We start from the raw sequence: 17695 nt of genomic DNA, 5'->3' as shown, positions 1-17695 counted from the left end.
ATGGTTAAAAGCAACGTAATATTATTATCAAATGTTTTCGTTGTAATATAGATGGTGAATATACTTATATGATTGTATTATTCACTAGATTTTTTATATAGACAATCCTAAAAAAAGTAAAGTTGTTTGAAGAAAACATCGTAATATGATTGAAATTGTTTGTTCTCTTTTGTTGTCAACATTGTTGTCATCTTATGATTATCTCATTTTGAATGGTTCTATTCATGATTATTCTTTTTTAAAAGGTATTCGGTTCTACTTGTTTTCTTCTTCGCCCACAAGTAGAACGTAGCAAATTTTCTTCTCGTCCTACAATATGTGTGTTTTCTTGTTTATTGTTGTTATGATCTTTTGAGAAAAAGATTTTATGTTTCTTGTTATGTTTTTTTTCTTGAGCACATAATATTTTACTCTCTTTTCTCATATTTGCATACTCCTATCTAATTTGAGCTTGCCCATATTGATCCTTTTGCATTTGATGATAATGTTCCTATCAATTGTAATTTTGAGAATTGCATGGCTTATACTACTGCTACTCCACATACAAATGCCCCTTATGTCTCCACAATTATCCAACAACCTTGTGTGATTGTTGATCTTCCTCCGCTGCCTCCAATTCATTGGGTAACCCCCTAGTGACCATAAGTCTATTCAATTATCTAATTTTGTCTCTTCTACTTACTATGCTTCTTTCCTAACATCTACTCACAATTTGTATTAGCTCTTTTTCTACAAAGAGATTGTTCTTCATCCTCTTTGGCATAAGACTATGGTAGAAAATTTTTATACTTTGTGCAGTATAGATATTTGAGAGTTAGTACCTCTTCCACCTAAATAATGTTTTCTCAAGAATATGGTATAGAGTGTGAAGAAACTTTTACTATTGTGGCTAAAATGACTGCTATAGTAGAAAATTTTGCAAAATAAAAAACTTTATTACTCAATTTATAAAATACAAATCTTTATCATCTTTCAAAGATTATCAAATTAAACATAAAAACCGATGATACATATCCCACCATTATGTAAGACTTCCTACCAAGATATCCACATGATCTCATCGACTGTCGAACTCTGAATCTATCACAATTCAACCCCTCAATATGTCCTACTATATGAATGATAGATATAACAAATGTGGCATTTAATATAATATCTATATAATAACACTCAGCTCATATCTACGATCAAGTGTCCTACGATAATTTAACATTTATCATCAACGTTAAACAATAGACATACCACACAACATAGATAAATCATTCATCATCATCCACATAGTTAACATGCATCTTATCATATTATTATTATTATTATTATTATTATTATTATTATTATTATTATTATTATTATTATTATTATTATTATTATTATTATTATTATTATTATTATTGTAAAATATGTGATTTGTTGTGTTTCTTGTGTCTCGAATGAGATCACGCACCTTCATATTTATAATGATGCTGCAATAATTATATTCAATGTCTAGGAAATTGTATTGACTAGGACTACTATCAATTAGCCTAGGATGTTACACAATCAATGAATAATTAAAACATAAACTGAATTTTAACACTCCTCCTCAAGCTAAAGCTTACTATGCTTTAAGCTTGTTACATCAAAACATTTTATCACAAAAAAATGAAACTAAGTTTGACTATTGTTGGACTAGTTTGAAAAGAGAAGACACCATTAATGATTTGTGTGTGAAAGATTCACCATTGAATTGATCATCGGTGGGAATAAAACGCGCCACTAATATGATTCATATGTGGGAATACAGTCACAACCGGATTGATCGTTAGTGGGAATAAAAGGTGCCACTAATGTGATTCATATGTGGGATTAGAGTCACCACCGGGTTGATCGTCGGTGGGAATAAAATGATTGTATGAGCAAATGGTATCTTGTCCTTGAAACTAAGTTATCACAACATCAGATACAATACGAAACGAAGAGTTGAAAAATGAGAGGTCGCTGAAAAATCACCACATCATGAAAAGACGTGCAGAAGGGGGGCCGGAGACAGGTGCATGCATTCTCACGCACATATTTGGTGGAGGCGCGTGTGACCCATACATAGAGAAGATAGACGCGTGTGACGCGTGTGCAATGTTGGTTGGCGGCGGGAGAAGCATCGTCGTGTTTGCCGGATGATTGCACGACGTTGTTTGTTAGTTTTGGATGCACACTAGAAAAGAGGCAGCTGGTGTTGGCACAGATGTAACAGAGTAAAAAAAAAAAAACAGTGACAATTGGTGTAAAGCACAACTGTATTTGAAAGAAAAAAAATCACTGAAAAACACATAGTGAAGGTTGTGCTTTTGAGGCCAGCTGTAGCGTCGTGGCTGGTTGCTAGAAAAGCAGTTGGAGTTGATGGTGACAAATGAACTGTATGAAGCCAAAAAATTGAAAGACTGAAAAAGGTGGTGCTACTGGCGACATTTTCCACCATTAGCAATGGTAGTGAAGCACAAAGACGGATCACAAAATCAGAACCTGCTCTGATACCATGTAAATAATGTGATTTATTTATTTATTTTTATGTTGTGTAAAATATGTGATTTGTTGTGTTTCTTGTGTCTCGAATGAGATCACACACCTTCATATTTATAATTATGCTGCAATAATTACATTCAATGCATAGGAAATTGTATTGAGTAGGACTACTATCAATTAGCCTAAGATGTTGCACAATCAAGAAATAATTAAAATATACAATGGATTTTAACAATTATTATTATTATTATTATTATTATTATTATTATTATTATTATTATTATTATTATTATGCTAGTAACACATTCTTTAACACACTTTTCAAGACATCCAATTTAATTAATTAAAATTAACACGAGTTTCACCAAATTCATATGAGACCTACATAATTTAGTAGAACCTATATAAATTTAAATCAATCAAATATTGTGTATTATAAAATGTGTATTAGATAATGTATTGTTAATATTATTCTTACTCATTGTTCTAATATTTTAACATTTTAGTTAAATGGTATTGTTATTAATTTCTAATAAGTACGGCGATTACTATCTTATCGTTTTTACAACAAATTACTAAGTAATTAATTGATTAGTTATTACTTACTATCGTTAACTAACTTTATTACTTATCTAATAGCTTTACCACTTTGACCCTAAATAATTATTAAACTAATAATATTTAATGTTCATTTAATAATTAATTAATTATAATTATATTTTGATTAATCATTTTACTAACTTATCTTCAATTAATAATTATATAATTATAACTTATGATTTATTTCCCATGAGTAAAAGAAAAATTATGATTTATTTCCTTACATTTTTTTTAACCTTGAAAATATAGAAGTGTGGCGGCTGGGAGTTTATTTCCATACCATTACTTTATAATTATTTTTAATATAATTAAACCAGTAATCATATCCTTACTAGTTATCTTATCTAATAATATTAATTAATTAAGCTTATTCCTTAACATTAATTATCTTGAACTTTATAGTAGTTGACCATTATTATTTAATACTTACACTATCGACCTCTTAACATTTCACTTAATGATCATTCTAACCATAATTATTAACAATATTATTTATTGGTCATTATAAATGTCACATTCTTTTTTAGTTTATGACAAGAAAGATATTTCTTTAAGCTGTCAAATCAGCTAAAATAGAGTACGAAATATAAGGGGACGAATTTAACTAAATTGTGTATAGATAAATTTACTAATTGGAGAACAAGATAACAAAACTAATAAATTGAAGTAGTCGACAATTATAGAGCCAAATAAGATTGACCAGGACTCGAGCCACTTTAATAACATTTAGTGAATCTATTTTTGTCTCTCAATCTAAATATATTGTCAGCATTTTTTATCAGACTTGTCGTTCTAATACTCAAGCAATACATAGTCTTCTTGAGCTAAATTTGAAATATGTGTCTTCTGATGTTGTTTCTCCATTGGATCCCACATTGTAGTTTACTTCGATTGACAACTTTATGTATCTTAACATTATCAAACCTAATATTGCTTATGTTATGCATGTTGTTAGTTAGTTTTTTAGTTCTCCCACTGTAGTACATTGGACAATTGTTCTTCGCATTCTTTATTATCTTTGGGGTACACAATTTCATAGTCTTCTTCTTCCTCCATCTTTTTTCATTGAAGTTACATGCTTACTCTAATGCTGACTAGACTAAGTTGGTGACCCCATATATTGTAAATCTACCGTAAAATTTTGCTTCTTTCATAGAGATTCTTTTATTTTTCAATGAATCAAAAATAAGATATTGTTTCTCGTACTTTTCCATAAGCTGAGTATTGTTTCATGGCATCCAAGTCTACTAAAATAATTTGATTACAAAAACATGTGAATTTTAAGCATGAGCTCGGGTATGTTGATAGTCCTTTGGTTATTCCAAGATCTCCTTTTATTGTGAGATTTATTGTGAGAATTTTGTGTGTCCAATTGTGGTGTGAGATGTTATCTTGTATCCAATTTTGAGGTTAATTAAGAAGATTTGGAAGTTGTTGGATATAGATTCGAAGGTCGAGGTGTGTCATTCATATAATAAATCAAATTTTTGTGCAAATTTGTTACCAATATGGATTGTGATCATGAGCTAGATTTGATTTTCTACCTCTAAGTTGGTTGGTTGCACTGGAATTTGGTTTTGTCAATCTCACTTTAATCAAACATACACTTAATACTTTCTCCAACTTATAATTATTATAGTTTTTGCATATTTTTCAAAATGACTATATAAATAAAATAGATAATATTAATTTTATCAACCTATCTTTATTAGTAATTATCATGCAGATACCTATCTTTATAACCTATCTTTATTAGTAATTATCATGCAGATTATGTTTACATGTCTAGTGCTTTCCATTTCTACTATTATAAATATAAATTAAAAGAAAAATATCATTGAAAATAACATAATATATTGAAAAAGAAAAAAAAAATTAAAGATAATCCACATTCAATATAAAATTATTTTACACTAATTACCGTAATGTGTGAATTTATATAATATGTGTAACTTTATTTTTATATTTTTATTTATTACATTGTTAACTTATAATTGATTGTCAATACAAAATAACTTTACATTAATACATTACATTGAATCTAAAAAAATAAATATTAAATATTACATTACTTTAAAATAATTCTTCTTTGTCAAAGAAAATGGATATAAGTAGTTCAAAATATATTATTTTTCTTTGACAAAAATTTGTTTGTATTATGAGAAGAAGAAGTAGCAAGTATTTTATTGACTCACCAATATACGTCATGCATTAATCAATTTGAAATTACTCAAATATAATAATCCGTGTTTTAGAGTTCAAGAACAGTTAATTGCTTCTTAAAGCTACACTCTCCATTGATTTCTTAGCACTTCATTCACGTTTAAGAAAAGCCATTAAGAAAATGAAACTGCAAAGGAATCCTAAACTATTACCATATATAATATTATATACAAATATAACATATAATATATAATAATTATATTTTTATATAAGCAGCAGCAAAACCAATCTTGTCAAGGCAGAATCAACAGAATAGTATTTATTCACAGTACAGCTACACACACTGACACACACAATGATAAAGTACATCTCTCTCTTAAAGGAAAAAAAACACCAAATTAAAAAGAGAAAAAAAAATTAGTTAATTAATTAATTAATATAGCAAAAAAAAAACATTAAAAAAAAAAAAAAGAAATCAACTCCCACCAAAAAAAAACATTAATGGAGTAATAATAATAATAATAAAAACAACAATAGAAAGAAAAGAAAGAGTAATAATTAAGAAGAAGAAGGTTGAGATGAAGGAGAATGCAAAGGAAAAAGTGGCAATAGTTCAGGAGGTGTAGAAGCTCTAGGAGAGGGGTGCAAATAGAAACCTTTTTCAGCTATAACTTTTTCTTCATCTTTTTCTTCAACTTCTTCATAGGGTGATATTGGACCATTTCCATAGTAAAATTCCAATGGAGAAACAGGTGAAGCCATAACAACACTTCGATTAATGTTGTTGTTATTATTCATCATCATCATCATCATTATGTTGTTGTTGTTGTGGAACATCATCGTGGGTGTTTCCGAAACATTAAGTTGTAATTTTTTGGAGCGGCGTTCGTGGAGTTTAAAATTGGGCTTTTTTGGGCCCATTATTGTTTCTGTTGGTGGTGGTGGACGGTGGGCTTGGGCCGTTAAACGAGATGGGAGAGTTAGTGGGAGTTTTTGGGCTGATGGGTCTTGTGATGCTCCGGTTAGTTTTTGTACAACCGATCGAAAATTTGATGGGTCGGCTTGTACGAATGTTGTGTTTGGTGTTGTTTGTTGTGTTTGGTCGGATCCATATGTTGGTGATTGCATGTTTGTAGAGAGAGAGAGAGAGAGATGTGTAGTGGGGTGGTTATTGAAGAGAGGAAGCGGGAAGAAAGGAATGAAAGGGTGGGTTTTATGGAGAGAGAGAGAGAGAGAGAGAGAGATTTGTTTGAGGAATGGGGAAGTGTGTTGTTGGTTTGCTTTATTAGAAGAAGTGGAGTGGCGTGTGTTGAAAGTGTTTGATATATATGGAGAAAAAATTATAAGATAAAGGTGAAAACTTTTTACTACCTTTCTCATTTTAGTAATATATATAACCACTCATTTTTTATTTTTGATTAAGACATGTTAATTCTTTTATTCATGTCAAAACTGCTATGTACTCTCCCTCTTCTCTTTCTACATCTTTTAATTTTTAGTAATGTTCACAATATTTTATTGAGTTACCATTATTATTTTCATAAAATCTATATTTTCAATAAATTGCATACATGTTAGTTTTATTTTGTTAAACTCATAATTGACTTTGGAAGTTGCAAACACCAACACAACATACTATTGTCAATTTGTAATGAAAAAGGATAGATAGATAGAAACTTTGGCTAATTAAACAAAAGAGCTTTTTGTCTTCAAGCTTCTTTCAAAAAACAAATTGGTGTGTAACTTTTTCGTGAGTGGAACTCGATATCTTTTCTTTTATCGTTTGCAAGTAAAAATTCATTATCATGATTGAGGATAAGCTTTTTAATGTGAGTATTACTCAAGTTTACTGCAAAAAAGTCGCAAAAAAGCTTCTTCATGAAAATCTTCTTAATTACAATTACAATCTTGTGGTCTGAAATGGCTAATCATTTAAACTCTTTAATCATATAATAGTATTCATACTTTGAATTGTGGTGTTAAAAATAGAGTTTTAGATCTCACGTTCTAACTCGTCGGAATTGAAAACATCGTAGTTATATATAAAATTTTGATAATATTTTTTATCATTTTATTTTTAAAATAAAAAATAAATAGAATAGAGTTGTTGATAGTAGAGGAGTTGTTTAAAATAATAGTTAAAAATGATGAAATTTTAATCAATTTATTTTATTGATATGCATAAATAACTTTTTTCCTCATATTATATTGTATAAATAATTTTGAAATGATAATTAAAAAATATAGTATTTTATATGTTTGGAAAAATGGGCCATTTCAAGATTAAAAATAAAAGCAAATAAATTATAATCTAATTAGTCAATAAATAATTAAATATAATTTTACGGTAATGCACATGCGGGGCAACTCTAATTTGGCTGCGTCTTTTGTGTTTTCTTTGATAGCATGATTGCTAATAATGTAGTATATAGCAACTCCTAAGCCAACAATGATATTTATTAGTTTCTTTTTAAATATCGTTTAAGATTATTTTTCATAAATTAAAAAATCAATAATTTTATTATTATTATTAAATCAATTATGTTTTTCTACAATACTTTAATTATTTATCATCTTATCTTTTGCTTTTTCTTTTGTAAACATAATCACTACAATATTTTATACTTTAGGTGATACTAATATTTTTGACTTGTTTCTACAATTTTTGTTGTTGGTTAAACTAAAAAATGTTATAATAAATTGAGTATATATTATTGATTGAATAATAATTAATGTTATATTAAATATAAAAGTATAAATAAATAAAGGTTTATATATTTGATTTGATCCTTTTGCATTTTTTTTCATTTTCGATAATGTAAATAAAAATTCAATTTAAAATATATAAGTTTAATTTAGTTTTAAAATTATATATGTCATTAACGGTTATTGAAAAAATTTATGTGACAAAATAATGAGCGATGTGACAGAGGAATAAATTAAATATTAAAAAATAAATAATTAAATTGATTAAAAAATAAATTAAAGAAAGTTAAGAATGTAAATAGTAATAATTTTAAGAATTATAATTATCTCCTCTTTTTTTTTATCATCAAATCACCATTTTTTTTAAATCAATTTAATTATTTAATCTCATTTTTTAAATTATTTAATTTCATATGTCACGTCAAACTTCTAAATCATTCATCCATTTGCTACATAAAATGTTTTTAACGATGACGATGTGTTAAGATAATTTTAAAATAAAATTGAACTTACGATATTTAAATTAAAAAAAGTTATAAAATAAAATAAATAAATAAAATATAAATTTATAAAAACAAATTAAATATTTAAATTGTAAATAAAATTAAATATTCTCTATTGAAACAACTGTTAAAATGAAGAAAGAAATAAAAGTTAATTCAAATTTTAAATAATGTGTGGTAGATACACGTAGAATTTATTATAAATTTATTATATTAAAGTAGAATTTGTTCAGATCTTTTCTTAGATAAATTTACTCTTAATAATTCATTCAGATTTTTAAATTTTATTTTAAATATACGCCGTAATTATATAAAATTTCTTAACAACACAGTCTTTTAGAACTTAAAATTTAAAAATATATAATATGAGCATCATGATATAAAGATAATTCATATTTTGATTTTACTTTCTTTTGGATAAATTTATTCTTAACTATTTAAATGTTTTTAAATTTAAACTTAAATATATATTTGTTTTATAGGTGTTTTTTATTTAAAATAATCTCATTTGAGACGAGTCAGAGACTAAATTTAAATATTTTGTGAATTTTTAATTTTTTGTGTTAAATTCTAAGTAAATTTAAATATTTTATATTATTATATTAAGACAACTTTTAATTTTTATAAGACATTTTTCTAGATAAATTTAATCCTAATTTTTTTATACAAATTTAATTCTATAGAGAATTCCTTGACAACACAATTTTTTCAAAATTTAAATTTAAAAATATTTAATAAATTTGGATAAATTTAGATAAATAGTTTTCATACAACTTACACAAATAAATTAGATTAAAATAGAAATTACTGCATAAAATATATATTGAACGAAACACAATAAATAAAAAACAATATGCACATTAATAATTGTCTTTTCACTAATCAAAAATAAAGTTGGTGAGTTTTTTAACCTTCTACGTTGCGTCACTTTCTCTTATCTAAATTTGTTCATATAAAAAAAGAGTATTACTAATTGAATCGTTTTTTTTAATAAAAAAAAATTGAATATTTTTAATTTGAAGTCTTTATTTCTCTAAGGAAAGAGGACTCTAATAATTTAGGATTAGATTACAGGATAAATAAAATTTGTTTCAACGAGTTCTAATTAGTGTAAGAGGAGTGGACTATGGTCCATATTTGAATCTGAAAAAGGAGCAATAAATGAAATATGGTAAGCTGGCATTGAATAATGAATCAGTGTGGCATTGAAACAAAACAAAGAACCAACAAAACAGAACAAGAAAATATCATCAAGACTATTTATCTGCGCCAGAACCACGTCTCAGTTTGATCAGAGTCACAGATAAATCACATTGAACAATTCTATTCTAATAATAAATTTTCATGTCACTTTATCACATCAATATTATATATGTCCATTTCTTTTTACTATAATATCATATTAAAATTAATTAAAGAATCATGTGTTTGATTCTCTAACCAACATTTACATAGTCACAAACACAGAAATAAATTATTGTCATTTAGACACACACATTTGAAAAAGTGTAATCATTTATTATTATTATTATTTAAATATATAGACTAGATAATAAATACCATTAAAATCCCACATAAATGTAGCGTTTTAAATTTAATTCTAAAAAATAATATTTAAATTAATAATGACATTTATCCAATTAAACTAAAATCTAAATATATTTATTATTATAGAAAAAAAATATATTATATATTATATTATATTATGTGTGTATGTCTAAATTATTTTGATTTGTGATTATCGCCATACAGGAATGATTATTTTTAGGATGAGAATTGATTTTGTATAAATTATAAATTTAATTCAATAAAAAAAGTTAAATATAATTAAAATTATTTTTATTTAGATATATTTATACAAAATTAATTGGATAGTATATTTTAGATTAACAAATTAAGGAACTTAATTAAATTAAAAAATAGTTAAATATAATTAAAATAATTTTTATTTGGATTGTTTTACGTAAAATTAATTGGATAGTATATTTTAGATTAACAAATTAATGATGTTCGTAGATAAAAAATTTAAATTTTAACTTAAGTTACTAAGTTAGAATCTATTTTATTGGAAAAAACAAATATGCTCAAATCACTCATGTCAAAATTAATGGCATGCTTCACTTTTGCCATCAATTTTATATTCGTAGAATAACTTTTAAGGAAGTTTTTGTAAAATATTTAAATGATGAAAATTATTATTTTATTTTATTTTATTTATTATATAAAACTTTAGCAATATTAAAATATTACATTTATGCCGTGTGATTCTATCTTTCTTTTATTCTCTTCTTCCAATTCCAAATTATTTTATTAGTGTGTACAAATTTAGTGGCATGGTGTGGTGGGTAAATTTTCTCTTTCTTCATATTTTCTTTTCCTTTAGCTTGCGTGAGGAATTGCACTTTGACATTGAGGACAAAAAAAGTTGTCTCATTTCAAGGATTCCTTAATTTTTGCTTTGTTTTATTTTAGTTTTCTTTGCTTTACTCTTTCTTCCTTTCAAATTGCTTTGTTGGATGGTTTGATTAATTCTCATTTTTGGGACCCCTTTTTGACATGTTTAGTCTTCTTTCTTGCCCTTGACAAGTGTCTTCACACAATTTCAACTCGTTTACATTTTGGGGCATTTCAACACAACTTCTCTATCCTAAATGGTGCTTAAATGGATCATCATTTATTTATATATATATTTTTTTAATGATAGTACATGATAAGTACTTAACCACTCTAATTCAACACCTCTAAATAATACTAAATAAATTTTATCAATATCTTTACATTATTATAAAATAAAAAATTTATAATATATTAATATATATTCTATCTTTATGAATTTTTTTTAATGGTGGAATCAGCTGTTATAGAGAAAAGAGAGAATGTGCATGTTTAAATATAATTTATATTTAAATATAATTTATATTGAAACTAAAAAGCAAGTTTTCTAGAATAAGAATCAATTTAGTATTGTATCATTACTTTAAATTAGAATTAATTTTGAAGGTAAAAATAATTATATTCGAGAATATCTAAATATATTAAAAATTATTATGTTATCTATGGACTTAAATATGAACAAAAATATGTGACTAAATACAATTTTATTTTTATATTTGATTTTAGAAGAAATATATTTTTAGATTCACGTATATTGTATATTTTTAGTAAAAATGAATCTAAATATATAGGCTTTGTTCAGAACCATAATAGGACAATCCAAAAGCTTGAGTGAGTATATATCTCATAGGTCTAATTTCTAGTGTATTTTGATTGAGGTTAAATCCAGTAATTAGATTAGTTTGATGTAATTACAAAAGCTTTATAAAACATGCATGGAAAAATATTTGAAAAACATGCATTTTGAAAAATCAATTTACATTTTGAATTGAATATAAAAAAAAAAAATCAATTTTCTAGAGGGTGATTCAAAAACCACCTTATAAAGTGATTTGAATCACTATGTCAAAAACAATTTTGAATTGAATATTTAAGTTAATACAAATCACCCTTTCGTTTTTACATTTTTAGTGCACTAAAGTGATTTTTCATGTTCAATTATAAATACCAATCACCCACATTCATTAGAATTTAACATTCACAATTATGTTCTATTTTCATCATACAAATAATTTTTGAAAACTCTTTGATGTGAGTGCTTAATTGTGAGAATACCTAGTTAGGATTGTTTTGTTTTTGAGTGTCCACGGTGCTGTAGATGGGTTTCAAGGTTGTAATTGAAGAAGAAAAATAATTTCAATTATTTTTCCGTAGAAAGGAAATTCTAGGAGTTAGGTTTGTGATTTTCAAGTTTGAAGGAAATTTAGCTTAATTGGATTGAAGAGTTTAAAGAAAATTCAATTCGAGTTGAAGGCTCAAATGAAGGCTTTCATCGATTGGAGTGTAGCAGATCAAATTGAAGATTCTGACCAAATTTTGTGGGTCAAGATTTGGGGTTTTTGAAGAATAAACAAAGATTGAAGATTTTGAAGGCTAATTTGCTTTAGATTCATAGGATTCGAACAAATTGTATGTTGTATTCAAACATCATCATTCGTATTCAAATTAAAGGGGGAAAATCTCTCATTATTGATGAGGAGACTGAATGTAGGTCACATGCGAGAAAGAAGGTACTAAATTATGGTGTTGTTTTTTCTTTTTCGTTAATCTTTTTATTTTTGCACTTATTGATGGATGCAGAGTATTAATTCTTAAAAATTGATTTTTGCTCATTGTGAAAAAATTCTTGCACAAGTGTTGATTAAAATCATTGATAAATTTTCTGATTTAGTTGTGCGCAGAAAATCATTTCACAATTGGTTGTAAAACAATCTTTCAAGAATATTCATTAAAATTATGTTCTTAGTGTGACTTTTGGTTGTATTGAAAATTGAATTTTCATCTTGCTTTAAGACATAAGGTGAAAAGTAAAAGTATAGTGTAATGCATAATTTTTTATTGATGCTAATCATAATCTTTGTATTGTTGTAGTTCTTATTTTTAGTACTTGTAGTTCTTAAGTTTGGTTTAGAACTTCTTGAAAGTGTTATTCAATTTGTGTGTTGGTTGTTGATTGACCTTTAATAATTGTAAAATATAAGTCTCTCTTCAATTAAAGAATCAATACATTGAGTTGTTGTCATTAAATTTTAATGGTTTCCAATCAATCTCATAGTTTCTATTAATAGTCCCAATAAGCATAACTTTTATTTTGTGAAAAAAAGTTTAAAAATATTTTTATCTGATGTGTACATAGGAGTCTATTCACCCCCTCTATATTCGAGTAGCCACCGGACCTAACAACTGACATCGAGAGCCTTGATTTTATAAAGGTGTAAAAACCTCAAGAACTTATCCTAATATCTTACTCAAAGCCTAAGAGTGCATATAATAGAACACATGTATTCAAAACGACGTTTTAACGGAGAAAAAAATTGAGGTGTCTAGACAGAGAATGAAAACTCGAATTGAGTGCAATTAAATAGACAAGGAACTCAACTTCTAAGACCATTATCGCATTGTTTGGTAAGTTAGAGGAACATGAGCAAGAGCTCGTTCAATTGGCAAGACATGAAGAAAGTTTCAAAAAGAAGGATAAGGATAATGAAAAGACAAGGATAAGAAGAGGATAGCTTTCAAAACATCATCGTCCAAGGCAATTGTAGAAAAACTATCGAATAGTGGTGACAATGAGGAACAAGGCTCAAGAGACGAAAATATGAGCAAGTTCGTAAAGCGTTACAATAATTACATTAAGCGCAAAGGACTGAAACACAATGACAAGAACTTGAACAAATTCAAACAATCAAGTAAAAAAGACACAAACTTAATTACTAACTATGAGTATGGTAAAACTGGTCACATGAAGAGTGATTGTCCAACACTCTTAAAGAAGAAAAGCAAGGCACCATCCAAGCTTAACCTGGAAGGAAAATGTCAAAGGGCATATATAGCATGGGAGGAGGAAGATAAAAGCCTCATTCGAAAAGCTCTATCGATTAATAGGTGTCCAACTTATGTCTCATGACTCGTAAAAGAAAAAACCGTGATCATTTGTGTAATGCTTTTATAGAGTTTCATGAAGAAGCAAAAAAGCTTCTATAATGAATATATCTCAAAGAAAAATTATGTCTTTGGATGCTAAAATTACAAAACTAGAAAGTAATTTAGTAGAAGTCTTTAGACAGTCTTTCAAAAGATCACCTAGAAGGTAATTCAAAAATCCTTTTAAGAAATTTAACAAAGAGAATGACAAGTTTCATGCGCCACATATTGTTTGTCATTACTGTTGCAAAAAAATTGGACTCGAGCGCTAAATGGGCCTTAATCCATTGCCTCACAGATCTAGAAGATGTCATTGCAGAACTACCCTATAGACCTGATCATAGTCAGAAACACCTTTATGACCAAATCCTTGCGAATTGATCAGCATTACACAGTCATTCGAGAATCCCATTAAAGTTCTTGCAAGGGTCTAACCACCTCTAGGGATAACTCATCAAAGGGTTCTCAATATTAAAGTCATGTACTTTAGGTGTAAGGTTCTCAATTGATTCTAATCTAAAAATACATCTCACTCCCTCCAACTTTCACCGACTTGGTCATCACAATATTTACAGATACACTTCACCGGAAGCTACCCTATAGTACTTTTTGTATTCCGTCAATATTAATCGTTTTCAAAAAAATGTTAATCATTTTCAACAGTCACCAAAGTTCTGCTCTAGATGATCCAAAAAACTTTGTTATCTACCAATCATTTCATACTATATTAGATAAGTAGACACCTTTTTGGATACTGCAATTTCCAAATATGGTACATCATGAGATAGAACATAATTTCTTATCCACACTAAAAGTTTCATATACACACTCACTAAGACTTTTAGATTTCAGTGTGTAACTTCAACACTTCATCTTTTCAAGAAAAGATAAGGTGCCAAGAATATATGCTTCATTAAATTTAAACAAGACAATTTGAGCCAACAAAACAAAGAACAAGTGAGAATAAAATATATTGTATTTTTTTCTGAAAACTGCATGTGAATCATCCCACCTATATAGTAAGTGGCTATATGCACACAAATAATATATTTAATTAAGCACCGACCACGTGTACATTTCACAACCTTCAGATCTGATTATTAGTTATTCGAATTTTCTTGGACCACTTAATTTGAGGAACTTTAACCATTGCTAATTAAATTAAGCAAGCAACGTATTGAATTCATTCCTTTTTTTGAGTATTTTTTTATTGGAGTTATTTATGTGTTTCTTTCTCTTATTTTTAATTTAAATAAGTAGTTTTTACATGGAATAAATTATCTTTCGTGTTTTTTTATTTTTTATTTTGTCATATCAGATCAGAAGTGTTTGATATTTTATTTTAGTATATTATTTGTTTGATTTTTCGTCTTGTTGCGATGATCGTTTGATTCAGATTGACATATGATCAACTTCTATCGATTGCTGGTTTATCTAATGACTAGATTGTCAATTTTACATATCCGAGTGCATAAGTATTTCAACCACTTTGATTTTGTCACATTATTTATATGTATTGTACTGTTTTATGCTATTAATTTAGATGTTGTAAGTTTGTTCGTAAATTAATCTTTTTCATTTTTAACAATATTAAATTTGTATTTGTATATGATGTGCTCTAGTAATTTAAATGAATGATTTTTTTAAAAGAGTGAGAAACGTATTTGATATTCCTAATGTAGCATAATTCCCAAATTAAGTATTTATGAAAATTGACAAAAGTTAGTAGCACACTTCTTTTTCATAGTCAAAAGGGTCACTTATAGAAAACCATCGTTTTCAATTCCATTGTACATGTGTGAATGAAGCCAAGGGAACATTCCATCATAAGGGCTATTTGTGGTGGACACTATGATTGCCAAAGAAGACTGGGATAATTAACTAGGAAAATATTAATGTGGAGGTGGTGGTGTGTTAACTAATAAAGAGACCATAATTTCAATTTATATACTCTCTTTCCCATTTTAATTTTCGCTATTGTATTTTTTTTAGTCTCAAATTATTTATTATTTCATAATTTTTTTATTTATATATTTTTATTTATGAAAATTTAATTCACAAATTTCTCAACTAATTGCAATTAATAAGGGTACATGAGTAAATAAAATTTATTTTTTCATTAAAATAAAAAATTAATCATTTTTTAAGAATCGTGCACAACTCAAATCAAACAATTAAAATAAAACAGATTAAGTATGTAGTATTTTAATTACATTTTATTTTTCTTGCCAAACAAACCACTAATTAAACTAGACGTTGACTCGCGCAATGCATGAGTAAAATATGTAAAAGAATATAATAAAAATATAGGTTTAATTATAATTTTAGTCTTTCTATTTTCACCAATCCGTAGAACTGGTCCTTTTAATAGTTTTGATCCATCCATCTAGTTTTTTAATTAAAAAAAGGTGATTTGACATATTTTAATTGATGTAGAATCATTTAGATACATTAATTATTTATATGTTATTATTTAAATTATAAAAATAAAAAAATTCATATGTTCAAATTGAATTTCTTATATGATTTTATTGCAATTTCATAGAGTATTAATCATTCAACATCATAATTCGAGAAAGAGACCATAATTATAGAATTTTAAAATAGATTAATCAATTTTACGAATTAGTGAAATAAATGGACTAAAATGATAATTAAGCCAAAAAATTATTAACAATTTAATTATTTATAATTTATGAAAAAAATAACAAGCACGTGTGATTAAAATAATAAGCACAAGTGACAACATGAACTAACCTCAAGTAAGAGAAAAATAAACATATAAAGAGCTATAAGTGTTTAACATTTATCTAGGATAAGTGATTAAAAAGAACAATCAGAACAATGTACTAAAATTGAAGCAGGTATTTTTGCATCATATGAGACTAGCTCGAGGCTAAAAATTCACTAAATAAAACTATTTTTGCTCATTAAATATAATATCCGTGGTACGTATAGAAAAATGAGAATCTTATAGAATCCAATAAAATCAACATCGGTTTAAAAATGTCAATAATTAATCGTGCTACTGTTAGTAAAATATGTTTTTTATAGATAAATTAGGGTTTTAATTTTGAGCAGACCATAAAGGAAGAAGAGAATATTAAATTAGTACCTTATTTCAAAGATAATATAAGATAAACTATCATATTTTCACTACGCCAAAAATGGTATTTTACAGCGCTTTTTTTAAGCCATTTACGGCGCTTTTTCAAAAAATTAAGCGCTGTAGTATCCAGCGCTGTAAAAAGATACAACAGCGCTCTTTAAAATAAAAAAAGCGCTGTAAATCTCTTCTAAAAATGCGCTGATTGTTGTATTAGTTTTACGGCGCTTTTTAAAAAAAGCGCTGTAATATGCATTCCTTTATTTCAATTAGATCTCTTTCTGGGATTATAACAACAATCACCTTCATAAATCGTAATATACAATATCCGCAGTCTATGTTGTTAGTTTGACGAGAGCACTATAAAATAAAACATATAAGTCAATAAATATTTGTGGATTGATTGTTAATGAAATTTTAAAGCCATACATTTCAAACATTTATTAGAATCCATGTGATTTATTTGATTTTTGCTTCGACACTGTAGCACCCATTTGAGCTCGGAAAACTTGTAAAATACTATCAAATAAATGTGATTATTAGCATTAACAAACACATTATATATATATATATATATATA

At 26.7% G+C, this 17695-nt stretch overlaps 1 protein-coding gene across 1 annotated transcript; it reads right to left on the bottom strand.

Annotated features, from left to right (window-relative positions):
- Positions 1–5552: 5552 nt before the first annotated feature.
- LOC101498873 (VQ motif-containing protein 11) lies at positions 5553–6557 on the bottom strand. Its single transcript, XM_004506902.4, has one exon. The coding sequence runs from the start codon at positions 6388–6390 to the stop codon at positions 5821–5823; it is 570 nt and encodes a 189-aa protein (XP_004506959.1). The 5' UTR covers positions 6391–6557; the 3' UTR covers positions 5553–5820.
- Positions 6558–17695: the final 11138 nt, after the last annotated feature.

Source organism: Cicer arietinum, chromosome 6 (genome assembly GCF_000331145.2).
Source record: "Cicer arietinum cultivar CDC Frontier isolate Library 1 chromosome 6, Cicar.CDCFrontier_v2.0, whole genome shotgun sequence".
NCBI lineage: Eukaryota > Viridiplantae > Streptophyta > Magnoliopsida > Fabales > Fabaceae > Cicer > Cicer arietinum.
The sequence above is the reverse complement of the archived record's forward strand: the minus strand, read 5'-3'. Positions and strand labels throughout refer to the sequence as shown.